The 25,360-nt window shown below is 40.2% G+C and overlaps 1 protein-coding gene across 4 annotated transcripts in view; it reads left to right on the top strand.

The window, feature by feature from the left end:
* Nucleotides 1-25,360, top strand: part of ARHGAP6 (Rho GTPase activating protein 6) — a 502,260-nt gene that overhangs the window by 376,023 nt on the left and 100,877 nt on the right. For 3 of the 4 annotated variants that reach the window (XM_043537808.1, XM_037900064.2, XM_043537809.1), the window contains one exon: nucleotides 21,570-21,729. In XM_043537808.1, the coding sequence (XP_043393743.1) occupies nucleotides 21,570-21,729 (160 nt within the window). Of the gene's footprint in view, nucleotides 1-6,783; nucleotides 7,435-21,569; nucleotides 21,730-25,360 lie in introns of those variants that run through there. The other variant, XM_037900074.2, reaches the window with a different exon arrangement.

Genomic DNA, 25,360 nt, shown 5'->3' with positions numbered 1-25,360 from the left:
ATCTTAAATAAAATATATTACATCAACTAAGTGTATAAATTAATCTCCTTAGTAAATGAGAAATATATAGCTATTATAATCTCCAAAATGATAGCGTTTTGTAGTCTTGTATTTTAAGAGAAGTATTGGGCTGTACTGAACTGTTACATTTTTTGATGCAATTATGCGTTAACAGAAGTTTTCACACTTTGCTGTGTTGTTGTGCCGTGGGTTCAGTTCTACTGTCCTCACAGCAGGACATGGAGACAAATTGTATTCTTCTTCCAGAAAATTAATTGTTACAAGGCTATGGCAACAAACCTCTTCAGCTTCCTGTCTTTGCATGCCTATTTTGAGCCCCAAGACACTCTCAAATTCTTAAAATCTCGGATGTTGATTTTTTTCTTTTTTACTAAGCTCTTTCCTTAATAAAGCCATAATGGAAATAAGACTTAAAGAGGTTTCAATGGGTCTTTCAGCTGATGAATGCATGTTTTAATTAGAGTATTAATAAAATTGGCAAGAGGAGCAAAGCAGCTGCTGCGTCTGCCTCACACAGATTAAAATAATTGGATTAAAGAAAGCTGTTAGTTCGCTATTAGAGAGTTTAAATAGGAACAGAGGGCACTTAGTGGGCACACCAGCAACAGCAAATTGTAGAAGGGAGAGAGGAGAACATCAGAAAGCTTTCATGTTGTTTTACGCAAAAACAGATTTTCAGTCTGCCCCGAGTTTATGTTGGTGTCAATGCTCGGAGCATATAAAAGACTATAATTTTTCTGCTTCAAATGCTTTGTGAATATGGCCATCCTATTTGTTTACCCTTTCATTCAGCAGTGTTGACTTTAAGGCAGGGATGGGCAAACTTTTTGGCCTGAGGGCCGCATCGGGTTTCCGAAATTGTATGGCAGGCCAGTTAGGGGAGTCTGTGCCTCCTCAAACAGCCAGGCGTGGCACAGCCCCCGCCCCTTATCTGACCTCTCCTGCTTCTTGCCCCCAACGGCCCCCCGGGACCCCTGCCCCATCCACCCCGCCCCCCTCGCTCTCTGTCTCCTGACCCCCCACCCCTGACTGCCCCTTGCTGCCCCATCCAACCTCTCCCCTCATTCCTGACTGCCCCCCTGGAACACCTCCCCCATGCAACCACCCCTTCTCCCTGCCGCTTCCCGCAGCTCCCATAAGTCGGGAATGGCAAATCACGGCCACCAGGAGCTGCGAGCGGCCGTACATGCGGACGCTCAGGTAAACAAAGTGTCTCGCAGCCCTCCAGGGGCTTACCCTGAACAAGCTGCGAACCAAGTTTGGGAACCCCTAGCCTAGCTCCATCCTCTTTGGAACCTCCCCTCCTCCAGACGCTCACTGATTACAGAACTGATTATTCAATTTTAACTCTCCAGTTATCCCATTCTATTTCCCCCCCCCGGTTTCTGCAGCACTGTTACCCATGCATACATTAATGTTTCTCCCTAATTAGCAAGGGCAGATTTCTCTCCTTCGCCCCCCCAACCCCATAAACTTTGTCTCCATTAGATTTTGAAATTAAATTACTTTTCAGTGTGCTATATTGCACCTGTATCACTGTCATTCATGTCTTCACTATTCCCAACTACAAAAGTTAAAAAATCAATCTTCGTTTTAGAAATTATTAGCTTTTTTGTTGGGCTGTGTGGTTAATTTGCCTTTTTCCCCCTTTTTTCTTTTTTCTTTTCTTTTGAGCCTTTCAGGGTCAGGTTTTCAAGATTTTTCTCAGCAACCGTGAAGGTTATAGCCTTTATTCAAAGCTGTGAGTCTCACATAATCACATGACTCCAGAAGCTAAAACTTTAAGGAACAAATCAGGTATCATGAGAGCTGGCAACACTGTGTATAAGTATTTTTTAGGCACTTTAGCACATGTTACTCAGTTACTGCTGAAGTGACAAAAGGAGTACAAGAGCACAAAACTTTGCCTTTCTGTGAGTCTTACATAAGCAATTGCTAATTTTTGTGACTTTTTTACCGGAGCCTGCACCCCCTCCCATACCCCTGCCCCAGCCCAGTGAAAGTGAGTGAGGGTGGGGGAGAGTGAGCGATGGAGTGAGTGGGGGGCGGAGCCTCAGAGAAGGGGTGGGAACTTGGGGCAAGGGTGTTCAGTTTTGTGCAATTAGAAAGGTAGCAACCTGAAGTGTAGCAGAGGTTTACTTAAGAGATAAAGACTTCTCTCAAATTCACTTATTAATTTAAAATATTTTACCAAACATTATCAACTGAATCACAGTATTTCCTACTGAGAGGTGTCCTGGGACAGATGAAAAATACAGTGATGCATCTCCACAATGTGAAAATGGGTGTACAATAGGTTGGGGTAAAATGGCATCTGTTAAAAATAATGGTGCTTCTTGCAGACAGTGAAGGCAAATTCCAGGCTAAAGCATCTTAGTAAGTAAATGACGAACCACTGACTTTGAGCTTAGTCCTAGAATCTGAAAACAATTTTCCGTATTTAATCTAGGGTCGTAGGTATTTTCCAGTAACTGCTGATTTTGAAACAAACAAGTGAGTGCTTTATTATGCAATGTATGCAGTTATATGACTCAGTAAATTATTCTTTTATCTTGTAGAGTGAGCCAGCCTACCATATGCATATTCACTGATGCCAAGATGACATTGCAGCACTTGTTTAAATCAAACATTGTACACATTATTCATCTTTTTTGTATCAATTGACTGAGGTGTATTGAGGTACACTCAAAGAAAAGCTCTCTTTTTGACAAAGATATGTAAATATACTACTTAACAGTTTTCATAAATTTGTCAGTATATATTACGAAAGCAAGTAATAAACATTTCAACTGATTAGCTATATTAACTGGATTTGAAATTGCTTCTGCTGTATGCACAGGTTGCTTTCACTCTTGTATTTTCACCCATAAATAATGCTTTTTTTTTTTTTTTTTGAATGAGTGACTGAATGTAATAATTGTGGGCTCCATCAGAACTAAATGTGTATAACTTAGTGTGATCATGGTTTTCCTGTGCACCCTTAGGCCAGATCCTCAGCTGCACCACTACTCACTAAGCACTAAGGTGGCTCTAAAATAGAGCTGGTCAGAAAATGGTGGCTTTTTAAATCACAATTAGAAATATTTTTATTCAAAATGGTGCTGTCATACCTCATGGGAGTTGTAGTTTGGGTACATTATGCTCCCGGTCTTTCCTATGGGCCAGGCTTTCTGGCCAGGCTGCATCTTCAGTGATGCACCATTCTTTCACCTGTTGGTCAAGGATGGGGATACGTCCTAGGAATCCCTGGCTGTGGTTCATCATGGGAATAGTAGTCTGGTCAGAGAGCCAGGCTCATTCGGGAGTATGCTAGCATCAGGTGTTTGAACTTCAAGTCCCATGAGGCATGGCAGAGCCATTTTGAATCAAAATACATTTGGTTTTCAACCCAAAACTGTCTGTTTCTTCAACAAAATACCAATTTTTTTCATGAAAATCAGGCACTTTTCACACCCTTTTTTTTAAGTTGCAAACCCAGTTTCCCATTGTAAAACAACTTTGATGGAAATGTTTAGACCAGCACTACTCTAAAGCTGTTCTTTTATTCCCCTAGGGCCACTGGAGAGTGCGTTGGCCCTTTGCATAACCCCCTTCACTTCTCTGCTGAGGGGGTTAGGGTGCCAACTCTGACTGAAACTATTCTGGGAGATTTTTCCCTCCCAACGTGACATAATGTCATTTTCTTAAAATATCCTATTAAAATCTCCCAGATTTCTTTCAATACTCACCAGGAGATCAATGCTGATTCTAGGAGACTCCAGGCCAATCCTGGAGGGTTGGCAACCACAGTGGGGGTCTGGACTGGTTCTTGGAATTTTGCACAATTCAAAATTAGTGAAAAATTATATAGAGCACATTCACAAAAATGAAGTTTTCAACTTTTAGAACTTTAATGAGACTGGTTTAATAATTTTAAAGTGATATTACGTACTTACTGAAGTCTAACCACATATTCAGTTTACAGTCTTAAGGGTAAATAATTTTGAGTCTGAGCGCAAAAGAACCAAATCGAAATAGTGGGGAAAGTGCATTTTCTTTCTTGTTCACAGAACTCATAAATGGCTGGTTGGATTTTGCTCAAACTTTAGGGCTAGACTGTGCTGGTAAAATTTCACCCCAAAGAAAAATTTTTTCAGAAAGCTAGGAGCCACTTGTAAAAAAAAAAAAAAAAAATCAGTTTGAATGGAAGAACCTTATATGATGTCTAAAACAAGGAATGTAATGATAAACTCATCTAGATATAGTGACATTCTCCAAAAAATGCCTCGACATGTAGACTGTTAGCGATTGAGTGTGATGGGATCCTTATTTAAGCCAAAAGATATTAATACATTGGAACCCGTGAGTGATTAGGAAGGAGGGTTTTTTTTGTTTGTTTGGTTTTTTGCTGTTAAGATGTATTTCAAGCTACCAGTAAGTGGATTACAGGTTCAAGGTGAAGATGATAGCTTTCGTAGTTAATCACTTCAGTAAGGGTTGCTAAATTGAATGCTTCACTGCAAGTCTGTTTTATCTTTCTGCAGTCAACGTAGAAAAGTTGATTGCATAAAAGTCTTGTGTGATTATTGGGCTCTGTATGCAGAGGCACCACGATACGCACCATAGAGATGATAGTTCCAGTATATATGACCTTAGCTGGAATATTGTGCCCAGTTCTGGATATTTGAATAACAGAATTATAGAAATTGGAGAAAATTCAAAGACTAACAAGAAAAGATGAATCAGATGGAGAAGGCTTTTTCGGAAAGATTTAAAACACTAAATACATATAGCTTAGCTAAATGATTACAAGCAGGGGTTGTGATCATTGACTACAATAATCTGAAGGAGTGAGATAAATTGTTTAGTTGAAACTTCCATGATTTTGGCTGAGTTTGAGGTTTAAACAGTCTTTTAGGGCATATTTCAAAAAGGTCGGTGTTCAACCTTAATTGTAGTGGAATTAAGTCGTTGCTTGGCTAGTTTGTGTACACATATACTATTCTCCTTTACTGAATGGTCTTAGAACTGCTCAGCTGTGTTTCAAAGGCTTTCATTTAACTATAGATATAGTAGAGTCTCCTTTAAACCAAGTTGTAGGACCATATCCTTTTGGGGCTTGCCTGAAAGCCCTTGAAGTCAAAGAACTTCAACGAGCTTTGGATCATGCTCTTGGAGGGAAGGATCTGTTTCTCTCTTTAATGTTTCTGAGCATGAATTAGTTACCATAGTATGCAGCATAGTGAAAACCATGCACTCCTAACTGACTCTGTAGGCTGTTACAATAGAATACTTAGTGAAGTTGAAAGGTAATTTACTGGAAAGCAGTTCATAGTGGAAAGCACATGGCAGATTTGAAAATGTTGACCTAGCTTGGGCCTTCTGAAGGAGGACAGGTCTTTATTGATAAGTTTGGGGGGAAATGTTCCACACATACAGAGGAACGTGGAAGGATGCATGAAGATGCTTGGGGCAGAAGTGGAGAATGAGGTGATTGAAGCTGGCATTAATAGTAGAGCAGAGAGGTCAGGCATCCTTCTAAGGTAGTCAGTTCCTTAATTATTTTTCAAGCAGCCTCCTCTCCTATCCTAAGTCAAACTTTATGTTGATATCCTTTAAACAAAAGCAATATGTAAGATGCACAACCAGTTAAGAACTAAGGTGTAAAGGATGCTAGCACTACAGCTAGGTATTTTTGGAGCATTTCAGTTTCAATAAATTGATATTTTCTGACAGAAAAACATTCTGTTGGAAGATTTTGAGCCAGCTCTAATGTAATGATTTATACTCTCAGTCTGAGGTTTTATATGAATTATGACTGCATGCATAATGACAGCTTAACATTGGTTGCATAATACCCAAAGGGCTCGAGTGGGATGTTGGTGCCTTGGCCTCACGACACAGGACTGAAGTGAGACCTGAGTGGTGCATAGGCCTGGTGCTGCACAGGGATGAATTTTACCCTAAGCAAACAGTGAGGCATTATTGCCTCTGCTGCGCTGCCTTTTCAATATCTGGATTGTCAAATTGCCTTCATGAGAGGGCATAGTTCTTTTACAGCAAAAAGAAGGATGTATTTTTACAAGTTCACTGATGATATGAAGCTATTTTTTCTGTATGGATAAGGTGATTTCTAGTGTTCTCAAGGCAGTGTTGGAGGAAAGGGTTAACCACATTTGGGTATATTTCCATCTTTTCCAATGTTGTTGATTTTTAAAATATTTTACTTTAGCTTTAAAGTATCCTGGGTTTCCAATTTTAAAATGTCATTTTATCCTTCAGTGTTATTTTAATCTCTTTTCCCTGAAATTGCTGATGTGCATTAACAGTCTTAACGGTGTGGCTTTGCCTAGGGTGGGCTCTGAATTTGATTAGGAGCCATACAAATAACGTTTTATTTCAATACCAATGAACTTGATGATGATATACAGTCAATCCCTGTGAACTGGAATCTTTGTCTTCCTTTTGTTGGGAGAGCAGTTTTATGAGGTAAAGTCATATCAGCTGAGAAACAAAGATGTCATTTATCGTGGTGATTTGGTAAGTTACCACATGGAATAGAACTGCAATTAACATAACTGGTGATTCAGAGTTTGTTTTTAATTAGGCTTCCTCCTCCTCCCACCTGCATTTTATAAATGGCAGTATAGTACTCATAGACTGTGAATACAACAGACTTTATTTAGGAAGCAAAATCTTTATCAAGGAATTTTTCCCCTAGCAAACCATAAAATACTTAGCCTCAGTGTTGCTTTTGTTTAAAAGATGTTTGGAGTGGAGGTTTTGCTTGTTAGGGCAGAGGAGGTTTAGAAAACATTTTTTGGAAGGACAGAGAAAACATCAAATGCATCTTAACATGCTCAAAGTGATTTTACCAGATGCGTCCAACATTCTTTGGTCTATTCCTAATAAGGAAAGCTTGCACAGTTACAGTCCAGTTATGAGTTTGTACAGCCATGTGGAAGAAGGTTTATTTTTTTTTAATGGGGGAGGGAGAGGAGGGAGACGCCCCTTCTTAACCACTGCTTGTACTTCTTCAAAACAATCCCATTGAAATAAGAAGCAGGGAATCCAGTTGCAATTTGTCTGCTTCTCTCCCTATGTCACTCACTCTCACACACACGCTCACTTCATGACATAACTCCCTGAACTTACTGAGCTTACTTTGAAGCAGTCAAATGAAAAGATTGTTTTATTTTATTTTATTTTAATTTATTTTTGGTTTCTTAAGATTAATGATAGTAGAAGTCTCTGGAACAAAAGGTATTGTGGGAGTCATAGTTGCTCCAGCTGGACTATTTCTCAGACACTTGATACATAGTTTCAAGAAAACTGCATTATTTTTTACAAAAATTCTAAATCGAGTTCTTGTTCCAAGTGTGGTTTGATCAAATTAGAAGAGACACCAGAGAGGCAGCAGAATTTAGTTAATGGGTAAGCAAACAAAATCTGTATATATGTAGTGTGCTAGAGATAACTGTAATGGAGTGTGTGCAATGACTCTAACTTAACTGCATTTTAATTTTTATTTGCTGTAGCTAAATTTTAAGAAAACGAACACTTCTTGCTTAGTAAGAAAAAAATTGGCACTTAGTTTGTGCCTACCACTTAGCAGGCTCTGAAGTGTATTCCCTCAACAAACTAAAGGCTCTCAAAGACCTTTTATTTTTCATGATAGTTTCATGATCTTGCATGTTTTCATAGCTAGCCTGAGAGGAACAAAATCCATGTAATGATCAGTGGCGTACGTTTCGGTTGATTTTGTTTAAATGGCTTAATCAGATGTTGAGTTGCTTTGAAATCTGTGTAAGTTCATTGTTTTTCTAGTGTGCGTGAAGGCTGTGTAACCCCAAAATATACAATTATTAATGCATAGATTCAGTTGTGCAAAACATTATATCCTGTAAGCCTTGTGTTTTATAGACTAGCTAAACTGCCTTCACGTCTCTCTAAATTCCAGTTAGTTGCAATGATTTGTAGTGTAGAATAAGAGCTGTTCATCTGTTGGATCAGTCCTGGAGGAGCTTGTAACTCTAGCAATTGTTTCTGTTTTTCATAACATTGGGAACTTATGGGCTAGTTTTCCCTCTTCCTGTCCAAAATAAATGAGCGGCTTAAAGCAAAGAATGAAATTGCAGCCGAGTTAGCAGGCACACAGTCTCAGTTTGGGGTACCTGAGATTAGAGGGTAATTTATAAAAGATTCCTCTCTTGATACTTCCTGCTGATGTATAATGTTTTAAATGTTATTTTTTTTTAATTTTTCCATATTGTTTTATGGAACTATAACCTATTTACTGAAAAGAAAATCAAGGAACACTATATCGGCTTTGGTGTCAGAGCAAATATTTGTATAGTGAGCCATCAATCTAGTTTTAGCATCATATGTCCATAACTGCAAATAAGCAGGTACAATTTTGTAAACATGTTTTCACCAAGTAGCATGGAAGTGGTGACCTTTCATATGTGCTGCATGATCCCCAAATGCAGGAGAAATCAGCCCAAAAGGAGCCAGCGCTAATTCAATGCATAAACAAGGGCAAACTGATAAAATGGGAGCACTTGTGAGTGCCCATCAGCCTTCACTCTATCTTGCATACATTTGAGCTAATGGCCACTGTTATGATTTTCAATTTAAGTTCTGCTCTGGAGTGAACTGTGCAGGGTTTTTTTGAGCAGCGGAATCATTAAAGCAGCTGCTTGTTGTGGTTGGGAATTGGAATACAGAAGATGCCTGTTACCAGTTCTAGGTGTCTGTGCTGTACATCTGTTGTAAAATAATGGCAACATGAGTGAATAACAACACAAACTCAAATGACTCAAAGAAAACTCCCCTTACCATAAAAACCTCCCACAAAATTCAGCACCCCCACTCCCACAATTCAGAGAAAAGCCTGATGCAATAGATAGACCTTGCAACAGAACTGAAGGTCAGCAAAACTTAAAATCTTTCAGAGAGGAATTGCGGAGTTCAGTTGCAGCTGGAAACAAAACTGGAAATTAGTCAACTGTGGAGCAACTGATATAATATGCTCCTTGTGAGAAGTAGTGTAAGTGAGTAGCCATGTACTGTGCAAGCTGAAGTTTCCAGTTATCCTGAAAATTGGCCAGGTTTACAGGGCATTGCAGAAATCCAGCCTCAATGGAATGGATAACCTGTAATGTTGGGGTATAGTAAATTGATGAAACTTTTTCCCATCCAAAAATGCTCTTTTGTTGAAACCAATGTGTTTTGTGAAACATGCGGGTTTCAGCCAAACATGCCGTCAGGAAGGCGTCTCAGGTTGCAGATGAGAATGCAAGAGACACCAGAATAGCCTGGTTGCTAGGGCACTCACCTGAGAGGTGGGAGGTTCAAGTCTCTATTCTTCCTGAATCATAGCAGGAACCTGGGTTCCCCACATCCCAGGCAAGTGCCTGAACTACCGAGCTCTTGGGGTGGGTCTCTTGCACTTGTGCTTTTTTGCGAAAAATTTCAGAAGGTCTCATTTTTGTTGTGCCTTAGAAGAAAAACAAATTTTGGAATTCGTTTTTTCCCACGCCCCATGAAACAGAATTGTTGTTTTCCAGCCAGCCATAACATATAGATTAGCACTATAGCTTTTTCATTTGACCAACAAATTAATTTTTATTTTAAGTCCAAAGGTCTTTTCTTTAGGCAATGGCAGATTTTACATAAAGTATTGTTTTGAATCAGGGGAGCTGTCACTGATACACTACAAAGAGTGGTTTACATTGAATTACAGACTTCAAAGGCTGCTAAAAAGTTGAGTGATCCAACATTTTATTGTAATGGATCAGGTAAGAGAAAAAGTGGATGTGAATAGTGTAGATATAATTATTTTTAATGCAACTGAGTTATAGCAGGGATTAAACTGGCAAATGTGGATTGTTTTCATTTATAAATTTATTCTGCTAAATAGAGATGCATGAACAGTGCACAGATATCCCTGTATATAAGTACACACACATTGCTAACTCATCCAATCTTATTGTGAGTCTTGTGATATTTGATGTTTTTCTTATAAAGGCCAAACAGTTGGAGTCATGAGATTACATGAGAATCTCAGCTTTCATTTTTTTTTTAAATTAAGTTTCTAATCCAGGTGATTGCAGATAAAAGCTTGAAAACAAGAACCCTTAGGCTCAAAAGCCTAAAAGTAAATAAAGAACTCGAAATGTACTAATTTTAAAATCTCATTACTTTTAAAACTTGATTTTGGCAATATTGTGCACACACATGATAAAAGCAGGTTAGCTAGGTCCTGTTTGTATGGGTTGCCAATTCTTTCCCACTGAATATAATAGTATTGGAGATCATACTTAACCTTCTTGCTCCAAGAAAAAGATCTTGGAGTCATTGTGGATAGTTCTCTGAAAACATCCACTCAATGTGCAGTGGCAGTCAAAAAAGTGAACAGAATGCTTGGAATAATTAAGAAAGGGATAGATAATAGGACAGAAAATATCAATATATTGCCTCTGTATAAATCCATGGTACTCCCACTTCTTGAATACTATGTGCAGATATGGTCGCCCCATCTTGAAAAAGATATATTGGAATTGGAAAAGATTCAGAAAAGGGCAACAAAAATTATTAGGGGTATGGAACAGCTTCAGTATGAGGAGAGATTAATAAGACTGGGGCTTTTCACTTGGAAAAGAGATGGCTAAGGGGAGATATGATTGAGGTCTATAAAATCATGACTGGTGTAGAGAAAGTAGATAAGGAAGTGTTGTTTACTACTTCTCATAACACAAGAACTAGGGGTCACCAAATGAAATTAATAGGCAGCAGGTTTAAAACAAATAAAAGGAAGTATTTCTTCACACAATGCACAGTCAACCTGTGGAACTCATTGCCAGAGGATGTTGTGAAGGCCAAGACCATAACAGGGTTCAAAAAAGTACTGGATAAATTCATGGAGGATAGGTCCATCAATGGCTATTAGCCAGGACGACCTGGAATGGTGTCCCTAGCCTCTGTTTGCCAGAACCTGGGAATGAGCGACGGGATGGATCACTTGATGATTACTTGTTCTGTTCATTCCCTTTGGATGATGAATGGAATGAACAGAACAAGTAATTTGGGGCACCTGGCACTGGCCACTGTTGGAAGACAGGATACTGAGCTAGATGGACCCAGTAGGGCTGTTCTTATGGTGAGCCAGGACCCACAGAGGTTGAAGAGTTCACATTACTAACATTTTAAAATGGAAACATCACCACTTTTACATTTAATAAAGAACTATTACCCAATTATATATAGACAAAAGAGTGCCATTAAAAATTCAACATTTCCCAACACCTTCTAAACAGAGGGGATCTAAGGCCATGTCTAAACTAGTGAGCGTACAGCGCGCAGCTGTATTGCTGTAAGATTGCTTATGTAGCTGCTCTGTGCCAATGGGAGAGAACTCAACCACCTCCATGAACAGCAGTAGCTATGTCAGCGGGAGAAACTCTCCTGCTGATATAGTGCTGTCTACACTGGCGCTTCTGTCAATGTAACTTATGTCACTTGGGGGGGTGTTTTTTCATACCCCTGAGTGCCGTGGTAATGTAGACTCTCCCTAAGACACTACAGCTGTTTTCCTGTTTTAAAGATAAAGACATAACAATGGTATCTCAGATACCCCTGTTTGGAGATGATAGGTAAATACTGACTTTCATAATGGTGACCACTCTCTCTTGTTCTGAAAGTAAAGCATGTGCTTTAGTTGTATAGGACAAGATTCAAGCATAAGAAATTGACATCAGATAATGTATCAGCTTTGATGTATTGAAAAACATCAATTCCGTTGTTACAAGAGCGACTCAGATAATAATGATAAATAACCATTCATAACAGGGGGCTGTCCTACGGACAGATGAATTCTTCCATCTACTGCAATGGGCTTTCTTGGCTGAGCCAGCTTCGTTGAATTTGACTCATTGTTTTGAAATTTATTATTACAAACAAATATTAGCTCTAACAAGAGGGTCACAAATATTTGGACAGTTCAGATGGGGTCTTCAGAAGCCTTGAATGATCTTTATGCTAAGTAGTAGATACAGGCTGAATCTATTTTACATGATAAACAGTTTTGTCTGGAAATGGAAGGACCATATCAGAAGACTTCTCCATTATGCATTTAGCCCATAATTTAGCCCTCTGTGATAAAAATGCTCTTACTTATAAACTTGAAGAAACAATTCGGGGCAGTCTGATGACTTCGGGAAATCATTGACAAAGGTGGTGGCAAATCACTTTCCCCACTGGGCTACTAATACTAACCTCTAGGAGTATGCTCCCAAATCCCTTCTTTATCCTTATACTAATGTTAGTAGGACACTTTTTTCCTGATGACTGAAAGCCAACAACTATGATATTTATCTTCCCTGGGGCTGGGTCATATCGTCTTACTTAGTGATGTATTTCTGGTGTGGGTGTGAATTCATTCTCCTCTGTGGGTGATGTCAGCATTCCAGTATTCTACACATGTTGTCTTGCTATGCAGAACTTAGCAACGTGTATCCTGTGTTCATCTGATTCCAGTTGGCAGTTCAGAGCATTTAGCAAGAGAGGAAGATAACTGTGTGTGTGTGTATTTTAAAATTGTCACATTCAAACTAATTACTGTTTGAAAACTATTGACAACTAAAATAATAGTTTGTAAAGTGTGATCTTTTGCCAAATCTAATAGATTTCCCTAGCTGAATGTACAGAATATTAGTCTGTGTATTGTGTTTAGGTAAAGTATTTATGTAGCTCTATAGGGTGAGATAAATCAATATCAACACAGAACTTCAAAATGTAATAATGTCTTAAGAATGGTATTGATTGCAAAGACTCTGATCATAATGGGAGACTCTGTACTAGGATGTTTATAACACAATGTTAAATTTTGTGGGTGAAACACTGTCTCCATTCAAATCTATAGGATTTTTGCTATTGACTTCAACGGGGTCAGGATTTCACCCTGTGTGTTGAAGTCATTAGTAAAGTCAGACTTTTATATTGAATAATAATTAAGCGTCCCAGTGCTTAGTGTACTGGTTTTCAGACTTTTTACCAGGTCTGTTTCTGGGCTATGTAGTAGCCCTTAGTTTCCCACATTTTATTATTATAGTGCAGTCTCAGCATTCAGAAGGGTTTCCATCATTCCTTGATCTCCCGCTATGCTGGGGCCAGTTTGGTACCCTGCGCAATTGAGAGCAGCCTCAGTGCTCTAAGGTGCACCAGCTTGTAACAGCTCCCAGGGGATACCAAGAGTTCTGAGCATTCCTCCTTGACCCCTATGCAGGGGGAAGCTAAGAGAGAGTGATATAAAAAAAGAACACCACCTTTACACCACCCAGTCATTCCTGCACACTTGGAGAATCCCAAAAGGAAAAATTACGATAGCTTTGAGTACCTAGTGGGACAGAGGATTTGGTCCTTAATGTTCATTTCGTCCTATAATGGATATTTAGTGATATTTACTCCTCCCTTTTCTTAATTCTTCATTCACTTCCTATTTGACATCTAGTATTCTCTATATTGATTTTATGTGGTAGGACTAAAGTTGTACTGGAATTAATAGCTTTTTTTTAACGTATTTTTATTGGTCCATAAAAATGGCAACAACTGGAAAGTGAGGAAAAGAGGGATTAGATGTTCAGGCGTGAAAGCTGAGTTGGAGTGATATAAACTGTCAAAATCTAAAGTTCCTATGGTTGAGAGAGGCCTGGAAACAATTTTAGAAGGATTTGAAATAAATTACCAATGTAAGTGAAAGGTTTACAAAGTTGTATACTTAGTTTCCCAAGCTTATAGAAGTAATTAAGCAAAGAAAGTTAAAACTATGTAACACTATGTCTACTAGCATGTGCCATGTTTTCCACAGTATAATTTTTATAATGTGAAAAAATATTTAATTCTTTTACAGTGAATACACTTCTAAACACTACTACGTTTGGCTAAGCATTGCTAGTTCAGGAGAAAAACCAAACCAGCATAACGGCTTTTGATCTTAAGTATCTCAAGTGGACTTGAACAAATGACTAATTAAAAGTACAGCTAATAGTAACAGTCTTTGTTGTATACCCTGTAACATAAACATAGCAGGGAGTAAAGCCATTCCCTATTACAAATAATGCTGTAGTATAAAATCATCATTCCAATCTTATATCAAAATTATTATTTACAGTTTCTAATATGACTAGGGGCCATATCCTGCACTCTGTGCACACCTCAAATTCCTGGTGGTTGCACCTGCTACATGTTTTAAACTCTCAATCCGTCGCTGTAGGTAATTAGTAACCTAAATCCTGATCCTGGATCCCTTGAAGAATTTGTCAGTGAGAGTGAACAGGATCACTAGAGTCCTGCAAATCTGCAGCTATCCACTTTATATCTGCAGAGATCCGCATCTGTGGATGCAGCTATCCGCAGACCAGGTTTGCGGATCGTGGATAGATGTGGATCTAAATTTTATATCTAGAGCCTTGCAAATCTGTGGATATTCACTTCACATCCACGGACCATGTTTGCAGATCTGCTGCAGATACAAATTTTTCATCCACATAGGGCTCTAAGGATCGGGACTTAGGTTATTGATTGCCTACATTGACTTGTGGGGACAGGGCCGGGGTTGTGAAGGAGAGGTTAAAAGATGTAGGATAAAATTTTCAGTAGTAATGTAGACACTCAAGTCTCCTAAGTCCCATTGATTTTTCAGTTAAGTGCTTTCAGAAATTTTACCCATAATAGAAATTTGTTCAAAACATCTTTGCAAAATGGAAACTGGTTTCCTGTTAAAAGGCTATGCTCGAGGTTGGGATAATATTTACAATGAACTTGGGAAGGATGGCAGATTTTCAAAAGCAGAAAGTGGAGTTAGGCACGTCTTCCTTATGCTAAGTAAGTCATCTACTCTGGTTTTTTTATTGATTTATCTGACAAATTGCTCATTTATGAGGAGAAAATGGGTTGAATGTTGGTTGAAGGGCCAAAATGGAAAATATAATTGAAGCTGGGGACTGGTAGGAGATGTGGGAGATGGAGGTGATTAATGGATTAATGGAGATGGAGGATTTCGAGATGGGGTTTCAGTGTGCTTAAGATTTAAAAAAATCAACAGAAAAACTTTACAACTAACAAGATATGTCCTATCATCACCCTGATCACTTTCCTTCTATGTTGTATCCTTTGCCTTTTAAGCTTGTCCTCTTCTGTATTTAGAAAATGTCTAGTACACTTCGGGCAATACTACAATTGGGCTTGTCTATGCAAGGAAAAAGTCCTCAGTACCTAGTGTGCACTAGCTACTTCACATAACTCCTAAGGGCATGTCTACACTTGCCATTTAAAGCGGAAAAAGTCCCTTTTTTGCACAGAAATCATGGGAGTGTCTACACTTGCCAATGACGTTTTGCAGTGAAACTGAGAAGTTTCACCACAAAAAGAAAACCACCTCTACGAGAGGCGTACAGCTCTTACTGGTGATGCTTTTGTGGTGATGTGCAAGTAAAGACATATTCTTCCTGTTTATAGAGCTTTTAGCCTCCTGAGGATATCCCACAATGCCTAGGTGACCACTCTGGCCAGCCGCTCTGCTGCTCTGATGCCAGGTAAACAGACATCCACCCCTCCCGCTGTAAAGCCCCGGGAACTTTGAAACTCCCCTTCCTGTTTTCTTGGCAAGTGCTCACTTATCTGACCAGGTGAGAGTGGCTGCTTCGTGGAGCAAACGATCCCCTGCTTGGAGCATTGCTGAGCTACTGGAGCTGATCAGCGTTTGGGGAGAGGAGGCTGTGCAGGGACCCAGGGTGCCCCGCGATCACCCCCCGCCCATTCCCACAAGACCCATCGTCAAAATGGAGAGAGCTGCATGTGGGATAGGTGCCCTAGAGCGCTGCTTTCATCCGCGATGTAAGTGCTGCTAATGTAAACGCTCTCTGACGCCTGAGGAGTTAAATGAGTACAAAACCAACTCTTTACTTTCACCGGTTCCCTACCACCGGTGAAACTTACAGCGCAAAAATTCTGCAACTCTGTAGACATACCCTAAGAGTGCCCATTGTATGTATCAGCTTAATGCACCTTGGAAATGTGCTAAGCGAAACCATCTGAGGGCACTGTCAGTGTTCAGAAGAGTGTTCACTTGGGGCATTAGTATGGAGTAGCTAGTGTGCTTTAAATTCACACCGTAACTTACTGTGCAGTAACATCTCCATGTAGACAAACACTTTATAACAAATTAAGTAAAGTGTGCATGCATATATGTGTGTAAGGTATACATATTCAACAGCGAGTAACTGAGCTAAGTGCTTGGAAGATGCTCAGGGTAAGGGGAGAGGTATCGTCCACCGTAGCTGGCTGTGGTGCCTCTCCAAGGAGGCACTTCACCCAATTGGTAGAGTAGACCTTGGATCACTTCAAGTGTGCCCTCCCCATATGGATGGGAGTAAAATAGGTCGATATGTGCAGTCTGGTCTGTCCATTGCCTCTCCCCTCCATGGCCCTTGTCTGCAGCACAGGAGGTACTTCCAGAGCTGTGCCTTGCACAGTGTGAATCCCAAGAATCTTATTCCCCTCCTTGCACAGCAGACCTGCTCTTGTTCCCCTGCCAAGATCTGTCTCTGCAGAGGCAGAAGTTGGTCCTAGGAGATCATTACATTTGATAGACTTGTAGGAAGTCTGAGAAGACAGTGATCAATACATGGATACAAAATGTGTACCTGTGGATGCGGATATCCATGGATATAAAGCGGATATCTGTGGAGTTGCAGGGATCTACCAGGAACTGCATTGGCGAAAGCAATGGCATGTCAGGCCGCTGCTCACAGGAGCCAGCGCCCAGCTCAGGCAGCTCCTCTGGCGTGTCTGTACCACACCCAGCCCTACCAACTGGGGTGGGCACCAAGCTCACCGGCAGCTGTCCCTGGTCGCACTAGTGTGTTCAAGCAGCTCACATAGTACCGGACAGGAGTCCCTTTCATGCAGCAATCTGCGTCTCCTGTTCAGGAATGTGCGAACCTCTGGCACATATTAGTGCAAGAAGAAGTAAAAAATTATCTATCTTGATTTAGTAAGGATTTTGACACAATCCCACGTGACATTCTCTAAGCAAAATAGGGAAATGTAATCTAAATGAAATTAGTATAAGGTGGGTGCATAACTGGTAGAAAAATCATAATCAGAGCAGTTATTAATGGCTCGCTGTCAAACTGAGAAGACGTATCTAGTGCTGTCGTGCAAGGGTCAGTCCTGGGCCTGGTACTGGTCAATACTTTCATTAATGACTTGGATAATGGAGTGGAGAGTATGGTTATAAAATTTGTGGATGACACCTATCTGGGAGGGGTTGCAAGCACTTTGGAGACCAGGATTAGAATTCAAAACAACCTTGACAAATTGGAGAATTGGTCTGAATTCAATAAGATGAAATTCAGTAAAAACAGGTGGAAAGTACTTCACTTAAGAAGGAGAAATCAAAGGCACAACTACAAAATGGGGATTAACTGGCTAGGTGCTAATACTGCTGAATCACAAATTGAATGTGAGTCAATACGATGCAGTTGCAAAAAAGTTTAATCTCATTTTGGGCTGTATTAGCAAGAGTGATGTATATAAGATATGGAGGTAATTGTCCCGCTCTTGGTTGGCACTGGTGACACCTCAGCTGGAGTACTGTGTCCAAATCTGGGCACCACACTACACTCACAGATTGGAGAGGTCCAGTGGAAAGAAACAAAAATGATAAAAGGTTTAGAAGACCTGACCTAAGAGGAAAGCATAAAAAACTGTTTAGACTTGAGAAACGAAGAACGAGGGGGACCTCATAAGTCGTCTTATATATTAAGAGCTGTTATAAAGAGGACAGTGATCAGTTGTTCTCCATGTTCACTGAAGTTAAGGACAAGAAGCAATAGACATAATCTGCAGAAGGGAGATTTAGGTTAGATATTAGTAAAATCTTAAGGGTATTTACATTTGGAATAAGCTTCCAAGGGAGATTGTGGAATCTCCATCCTGACAGCTGTGGTCTAGGTGTACTTGGTTCTGCCTCAGCGCAGGGGGTCAGACTTGATGACTTGTTAAGGTCCCTTCCAGCTCTACATTTCCATAATTCTATGGTATATAATCTGTATACGTGCAGTGTAATTTATGTGAATATATTACAAGGTGTGTATTTAGCATATGGTTGAGCTTGTGGTTTCCCCTGTATCCAGGTTGCCTAACACTTTCCATTATAAAAGATTATTGTAAAGAAGTGCTTTTTGATAAGCTCTGACATATTATGTAATTTTTATGCACCATGAATGCACATTTAATGCAAAGCAGATAAACTTTATAAGTACCAGCATGCTGTGTGTATGTGTGTAATAGGTGGTGTTTGGTAGCACCGTTTGTTGTTGAGGTTGCTCAACACTTCCTGTTATAAGACCCTATTTTTAGTTGCTTATAACTTCACTTTAATCTCTGTCTAAGATGCCCATCTGTAAAATGCGAGTAATAGTATTCCATCACCTCACAGGGATGTTATGGAGATACATTAATTAATGTTGTGAACAACTCAAAAGCTATAGTTTTGAGCATTCTAGAAAAGCTGGTGAGGAAATAAATGATTCTGTCTTCAAAACAGAGTTTGCAGTGTGCAGTAAATAAGGCATTGGACCTCACATTGAACAAGGGGGAGAAAATCAAATAATGAACAGCTGCGCATTCAGTGAGCACTGTCTATCTTGTGCACTGAATGAGTCAGGGGTCCTAAGGAAATGAGAGTTTGTGATGAAAAAAAAGTCTCATAATGCATACAGACAAGGGGGATGAAATATGTTTGCACGGGCTACTTTAATTCTGGCATTTCCTAACTTCTGGGTGCTTGACTCTGCAACCGTAATGTTCTTTTCATGTAGTTTTCTGTATGTAATATATATGTGTATCTCACTAACACAGTGCAGAAAGTATACTGTATACTTTACTGTATATTTTACATAAGGGACTTGATCCAATGTCTACTGAATTCACGGAGCATCCTTTAGGTCTTTTACATGTCAAGTCTCACTCATTAGCATGCTATCTCACTCTCATACACATTCCTAAGCTTATCTCACTCACTTTGAGTAAATATATAAAGATTTAAACTATTTTTACTCAGGCACTGCTAGAGACAACAATACATCCGGGACCTCAGGCATGAGTCATGGACTATTGGGTGTCGCCAAGGACCAAAGATGAGAGTCGCTCTCTTAAGCAATGACCTAACACACGACCTGGAAAGTCTTACTCTTTGGCCTTGAATCTCACTATTGGTCTGTGAATCTCACTTTTAAGGACAGCCAAGTGGATGAATCCTAGGTGACTCATTAACAAATGAAGGAGAAGAAAGGATGGTGATGCTTACGTTCATGTTAAAAATGGGCAAAATATCTTATGATGAGAATAAAATTGTGTAATGACAGATCTATTTTCAGCGTGTTGTGACAAGATATGGTTGCGTAGTATCTTTTGTTTTACATGTCAGCTGGTGTAGCTCCTTTGTCTCCAATTTGATGTACTTCAAATTACGCCTGCTAAGATTTAGAGACTATAAAACCAGAAATTACCATTGTGATTATCTAGTCTCAGCTCAAGCAACTGGACCATTATTTTTAATTTGGTCAGAATTTGTTCAAGAACCAAAGGAATTCTTTCTGCCCCAATGCCACAAAAATGTCCACTTAGACTTTCCATTGTGAAATCTTAGTTTGAATTTCATGGCTAACCCTGAAGCAAATATGTATATTTCACTGTTACTGATTGACAGAAAAAATTACTTACTCATCAGAATGAAATATTGACCTACGGAGTAAGATTTTATATTCCTCTCCAAAGCTGGGAGACTGAATAGCTAGATCTGTTGATTAGATTTCCTAACTCAGTGGGTATTTATTGAATATATAGCATCTCATGTTGTGTATTATATTTATTTTAACACATGTTGATTAGGACTGTTTAGACAAATGTTTAGCAACTTGTCATTCAATTAGGATAAATCTAGGCATGACATACATGAGGAGGAGAGGGGATACGTAGGGAAGAGGTGGGGTTTTGTTGGTACAACCTCTTCAGACCCACATAAAGGGATCAGCACTTATGGAAAATAAACTGTGTACTGTAAAGAGTCCAGTAAAATCTCTGTATGTTAAATTGATTATACAGGAAAAATGGTGTGAAACTGAGTATACAAAAAATGCTGTCAAATGCACAAAGAAACAAAACTTGGGAAGATCAGCCTTCCCCCTCCAACACCCCTGGTTCTTTAGAAATCCTAATGTTTTTGCAACAATAATAGGTAAATGTTTTCAGGGTAGAAATGATGCGGTGGGTTTTTGTTTTGTTTTGGATTTTTTATAGGGCTGTTGATTAATTGCAGTTAACTCACACAATTAACTTAAAAAATTAATCACGATTAATCGCAGTTTTAATCACACTGTTAAAATACCAATTTAAATTTATTAAATATTTTGGATGATTTTCTAAATTTTCATATATATTGTATTCTGTGTTGTAATTGAAATCAAAGTGTATATTATTTTTTATTACAACTATTTGCACTGTAAAAATGATTAAAAAAACCAGTATTTTTCAATTCACCTCATGCAAGTACTGTAGTGCAATCTCTTTATCGTGAAAGTGTAACTTACAAATGTAAATTTTTTTTTTGTTACATAGCTGCACTCAAAAACAAAACATGTAAAACTTCAGAGCCTACAAGTCCATCCAGTCCTACTTCTTGTTCAGCCAATCGCTAAGACAAACAAGTTTGTTTCAATTTACTGGAGATAATGCTGCCCTCTTCTAATTTACAATGTCACCAGAAAGTGAGAAGCATGTTCCCTGGAAGATGGTTGAAGCATGAAGGGACATATGAATCTTTAGTGCATCTGGCACATAAATACCTTGCCACGCCGCTACAACAGTGCCATGAGAACGCCTGTTCTCACTTTCAGGGGACATTGTCAACAACAAGTGGGCAGTATGATCTCCTGCAAATGTAAACAGCCTTGTTTGTCTGAGCGACTGGCTGAACAAGAAGTAGGAGTGAGTGGACTTGCAGGCTCTAAATTTTACATGGTTTTATTTTTGAATGCAGATTTTTTGGTGCATAATTCTACATTTATAAGTTCAACTTTCATGTTAAAGAGATTGCACTACAGTACTTGTATTAGGTGAATTGAAAAATACTATTTATTTTGGTTTTTTACAGTGCAAATACTTGTAATAAAAATAACTGTAAAGTGACCACTGTACACTTTGTATTCTGTATTGTAATTTAAATCAATATATTTGAAAACATAGAAAACATCCAAAAATATTTAAATAAATGGTATTCTGTTATTAACAGATTAATTTTTTTAATTGCTTTACAGCCCTAGTTTTTTGCATAGATTGATTGATTCTGTGAAAACAAAGATGACATTTCAAAGATCAGGACTGTCCAAGAAGTGAATTTTTAAGGAAAGGGACCTGTGTTGTTTTGCTTACCAATGAAAGAGAAGGGTATGTTTGTTTAAACTGTGCATATGATGCTTCATGTTTTTCCACTTGATTTCCTGTAGGGTGACTTCACGTGGAACAGCATGTCAGGGCGCAGTGTTCGGCTGAAGTCAGTTCCCGTTCAAAGCCTTTCAGAGTTGGAGCGTGCCCGACTACAGGAAGTGGCCTTTTATCAGTTGCAGCAGGACTGTGACCTAGGTTGTCAGATTACTATTCCCAAAGGTAAGGCTCCATCAATCATTTCTATTTAGAATGGTGAAAGTTTAAACGTCTGTTTGGTAAACCACAAACTACATGTCACAGTAACATGGGAAGAAAAATACAGTCTGTTGATCACTGCTTGGCATGATCATATATTATGTTTTTCCTTGATCATCATAAAATTGTTGTAAATTATCAAGATTTTCAAAGTAACTAGTGATTTTGAGTGCCTCAGTTTATGGATATCCAACTGAGAGACCTTAAAAGATCCTGGTTTTCAGAATTATAGGACTGGAAGGGACCTTGAGGGGTCATCGAGTCCAGTCCCGTGCACTCATGGCAGGACTAGACCATCTAGAGTCTGACCATCCCTGACAAGTGTTTGTGTAACCTGCTCTTAAAAATCTCCAACGATGGAGATTCCACAATCTCCTTAGGCAATTTATTCCAGTGCTTTACTGCCCTGACAGGAAATTTTTCCTAATGTCCAACCTAAACCTCCCTTGCTGCATTTCACGCCCATTGCTTCTTGTCCTATTCTCAGAGGTTAAGAAGAACAATTTTTATCCCTCCTTCTTGTAACAAGCTTTTATATACTTGAAAACTGTTATGTCCCCTCTCAGTCTTCTCTTTTCCTGACTAAACAAACCCATTTTTTTAATCTTCCCTTATAGATCATGTTTTCTAGATCTTTAATCATTTTTGTTGGACTTCTCTGGACTTTCTCCAATTTTTCCACGTCTTTCCTGAAATATGGCACCCAGAACTGGACACAATACTCCAGTTGAGGCCTAATCAGCACAGAGTAGAGTGGAAGAATTACTTCTCGTGTCTCGCTTACAATACTCCTGCTAAGACATCCCAGAATTATGTTTTCTTTTTTGCAACCGTGTTACACTGTTGACTCATATTTAGCTTGTGGTCCGCTATTACCCCCAGATCCCTTTCTGCAGTACTCCTTCCTAGGCAGTCATTTCCCATATTGTATGTGTGCAGCTGATTGTTCCTTTCTTAGTGGAGTACTTTGCATTTGTCCTTATTGAATTTCATCCTGTTTACTTCAGACCATTTCTCCAGTTTGTCCAGATCATTATAATCCTCTCCTCCAAAGCACTTGCAACCCCTCCAAGCTTGGTATCATCCGCAAACTTTATAAGTGTACTCTCTATTCCATTATCTAAATCATTGATGAAGATATTGAACAGAACCAGACCCAGAACTGATCCCTGCGAGACCCCACTCATTATGCCCTTCCAGCATGACTGTGAACCACTGATAACTACTCTCTGGGAACAGTGTTCCAACCAGTTATGCACCCACCAGCTCCATCTAGGTTTTATTTTCCTAGTTTGTTTATCAAGTATCAGAGGGGTAGCCGTGTTAGTCTGTATCCACAAAAAACCCACCGAGCCCTACTACCCCTTCACCAAGCCCCAACCAGCTGCATCTGGATCCCCACCTCACTGAGCCCCACTCCCACAGCAATTAGACTCCCCCAGTAAACCCCCCACACCCAGACCCACCCTGCCGAGCTCTGTCCCCCCCCCCACAGACCTCCTCTCCCCATGACCTCCAACCACCTTCACCCGGAGCCCCCTGCAAAGTCCCATTACCATTGCACCCAGAACCCCCTCCCCGAAAAAAACCCCTGTCCATCCAGATCCTCCCACTGAGCTGCCCACACCCAGAGTGCCCCACACAGAACCCTCTCAACCCATACCTGGATCCTCCCACACTAAGCCCCTCCGCACTTGGATCCTGCCGGGCTGAGCCTGCCTGCCCACACTGGTGCACCTGGCACAGAGGGGCAGGGCCCTTGGGTGTTTCTGGGGCAGGCCCGATCCTTGCACTATGTCAGGGTTGGGTGCAGCCCCACCGCTGAATCTGTGACCCTCAGGGAGCTGCAGAGTGATCTCCCACCTCTGTGCATCCAGTGGCCTGTGCTCCCAAGTGCCATGCTGGAGTCTCCACATTTATTTGACAGATAAAATTTGCCGAATTTTAAAATTTTGTGCAGAATTTTAAATTTTTTGGCACAGACTTTTTAATTTTTTGGTGCAGAATGCCCTCAGGGGTAATCCCCATCAGCTCCATCATCCGCTGGCCTGCAGGCTGCAGCACAGGGATGGAGCAAGTGGGCCATGTGGGCAAACACGCAGGTGCTGGTGAGGTGGCGGGAAGCTGGTGGGCGATCGGTGGTTTTGGGGGAGCTGGGCCACCTGGCCTATCAGGGAAGCAGTGCTGCCAAATGCCTCTTGGCCAGTCTGCCTGCCCTGCCGCAGGGCCTCAGAGCCTGGCTGGGAGGGGTGACAGAGCCAGGCTTTGGCTCCCTGCCCTGGGGAGGGGGAGAGGCCTGCTGGGAGGTGCAGACTGGCAGGCTGCACCAACCGCTTTGCCACCATGACAGGGAGCAACACTTCCCCCTACCTCAAGAGTGAGGCCGCATGTACTCCCACCAGCACCCCTCAAGTGCCACCTCCCAGTACACACACACACCCTTCCAACGCCCACCAAATGCCCCCTCCCAGTACACACACACCTCTCCTGCATCCGCCAAATACCCTTCCCAGTACATGCACACCCCTCCAGCACCACCCAAATATCCCCTCCAGCACCCCCCTCCCCCAACTGTACTCTCCCCTTCAGCTCTTCCCCTCCTCCCCAACTCTCCCCCCGGCCGACAGTGTCCTTTATTGGGGAACTTGAAACATAGTAACCCTTAGTTGCATGGGGGGGTAATGTGCCTATAATAATTTTATTTGACAAAATCAAAATTAATACTTTTTGGAAACTCAGAACAAATGCAAAGCTTAAACAGTTGTAGGAAAGTGTTTTAATATTAATATTTCTATCTATTTGATGGTTTATATATGTTCTTTCTCAAAGTCTCAGATGTAATTTATTACATCTTTCTTGGAGGTTATTTTTAGGTTATACAGTGGTTTGATTATATTTTTCGTTTAATGCACTAAAAATATAAGCAATAGGCCCTGGGTACATTACACAGCATTGTATGTGTTTGTTGAACAGGGGCGCTTGCAGGTTGAAAAATGTTTCTCTGGAGTCTGGACCTTGACTGTACCTTGTCTAAGAAATTTGGACTTTGACAAAAAATAATTGACTATGCCTGCAGTAGATCATCTCTATTCAGCAATGCACTTAACACGTGGTAAAAGTTAAACCTGTCCATAAGTGCTTTGGTGAATAGGGATGGGCTTGAACATGTGATTAACTGTTTTCCTAAACTGGGGCCTTACAGATACCTGAGATGTGAGGGGCAGTGAAGGACCTCCATGGTCTGATTGCCACAGTGGGGAGCAATGACCCTCCATGTCCTGTATGCTGAGGGAGAAGGGATGCAATGGGGGGCTTAGGGGGGAGGGGAAGAAAGACAAGCATAAATCACTTTAAAGTGCATGAGTGTGAAAGGTATCTTGAATGGTCTTAAAGTAACCATCATTGGAGCACAGTAATCAACAATTGATGTGAAAAGGAAAATGCAAAAACAAGAAGCAGCTAATGTGGCTTCATGTGACATTGGCCAAATGTGGAGTTAAAAAAACCAAACAAACCTGACCTACAAATAGAGAAGAGAGAGGGAGCTAACCAAGAATATACAAAGACGGTTCAGGCTCGCAGTCTAAAGAGTACA

This window comes from Chelonia mydas, chromosome 1, assembly GCF_015237465.2.
Source record: "Chelonia mydas isolate rCheMyd1 chromosome 1, rCheMyd1.pri.v2, whole genome shotgun sequence".
Lineage (NCBI taxonomy): Eukaryota > Metazoa > Chordata > Testudines > Cheloniidae > Chelonia > Chelonia mydas.
The sequence above is the reverse complement of the archived record's forward strand: the minus strand, read 5'-3'. Positions and strand labels throughout refer to the sequence as shown.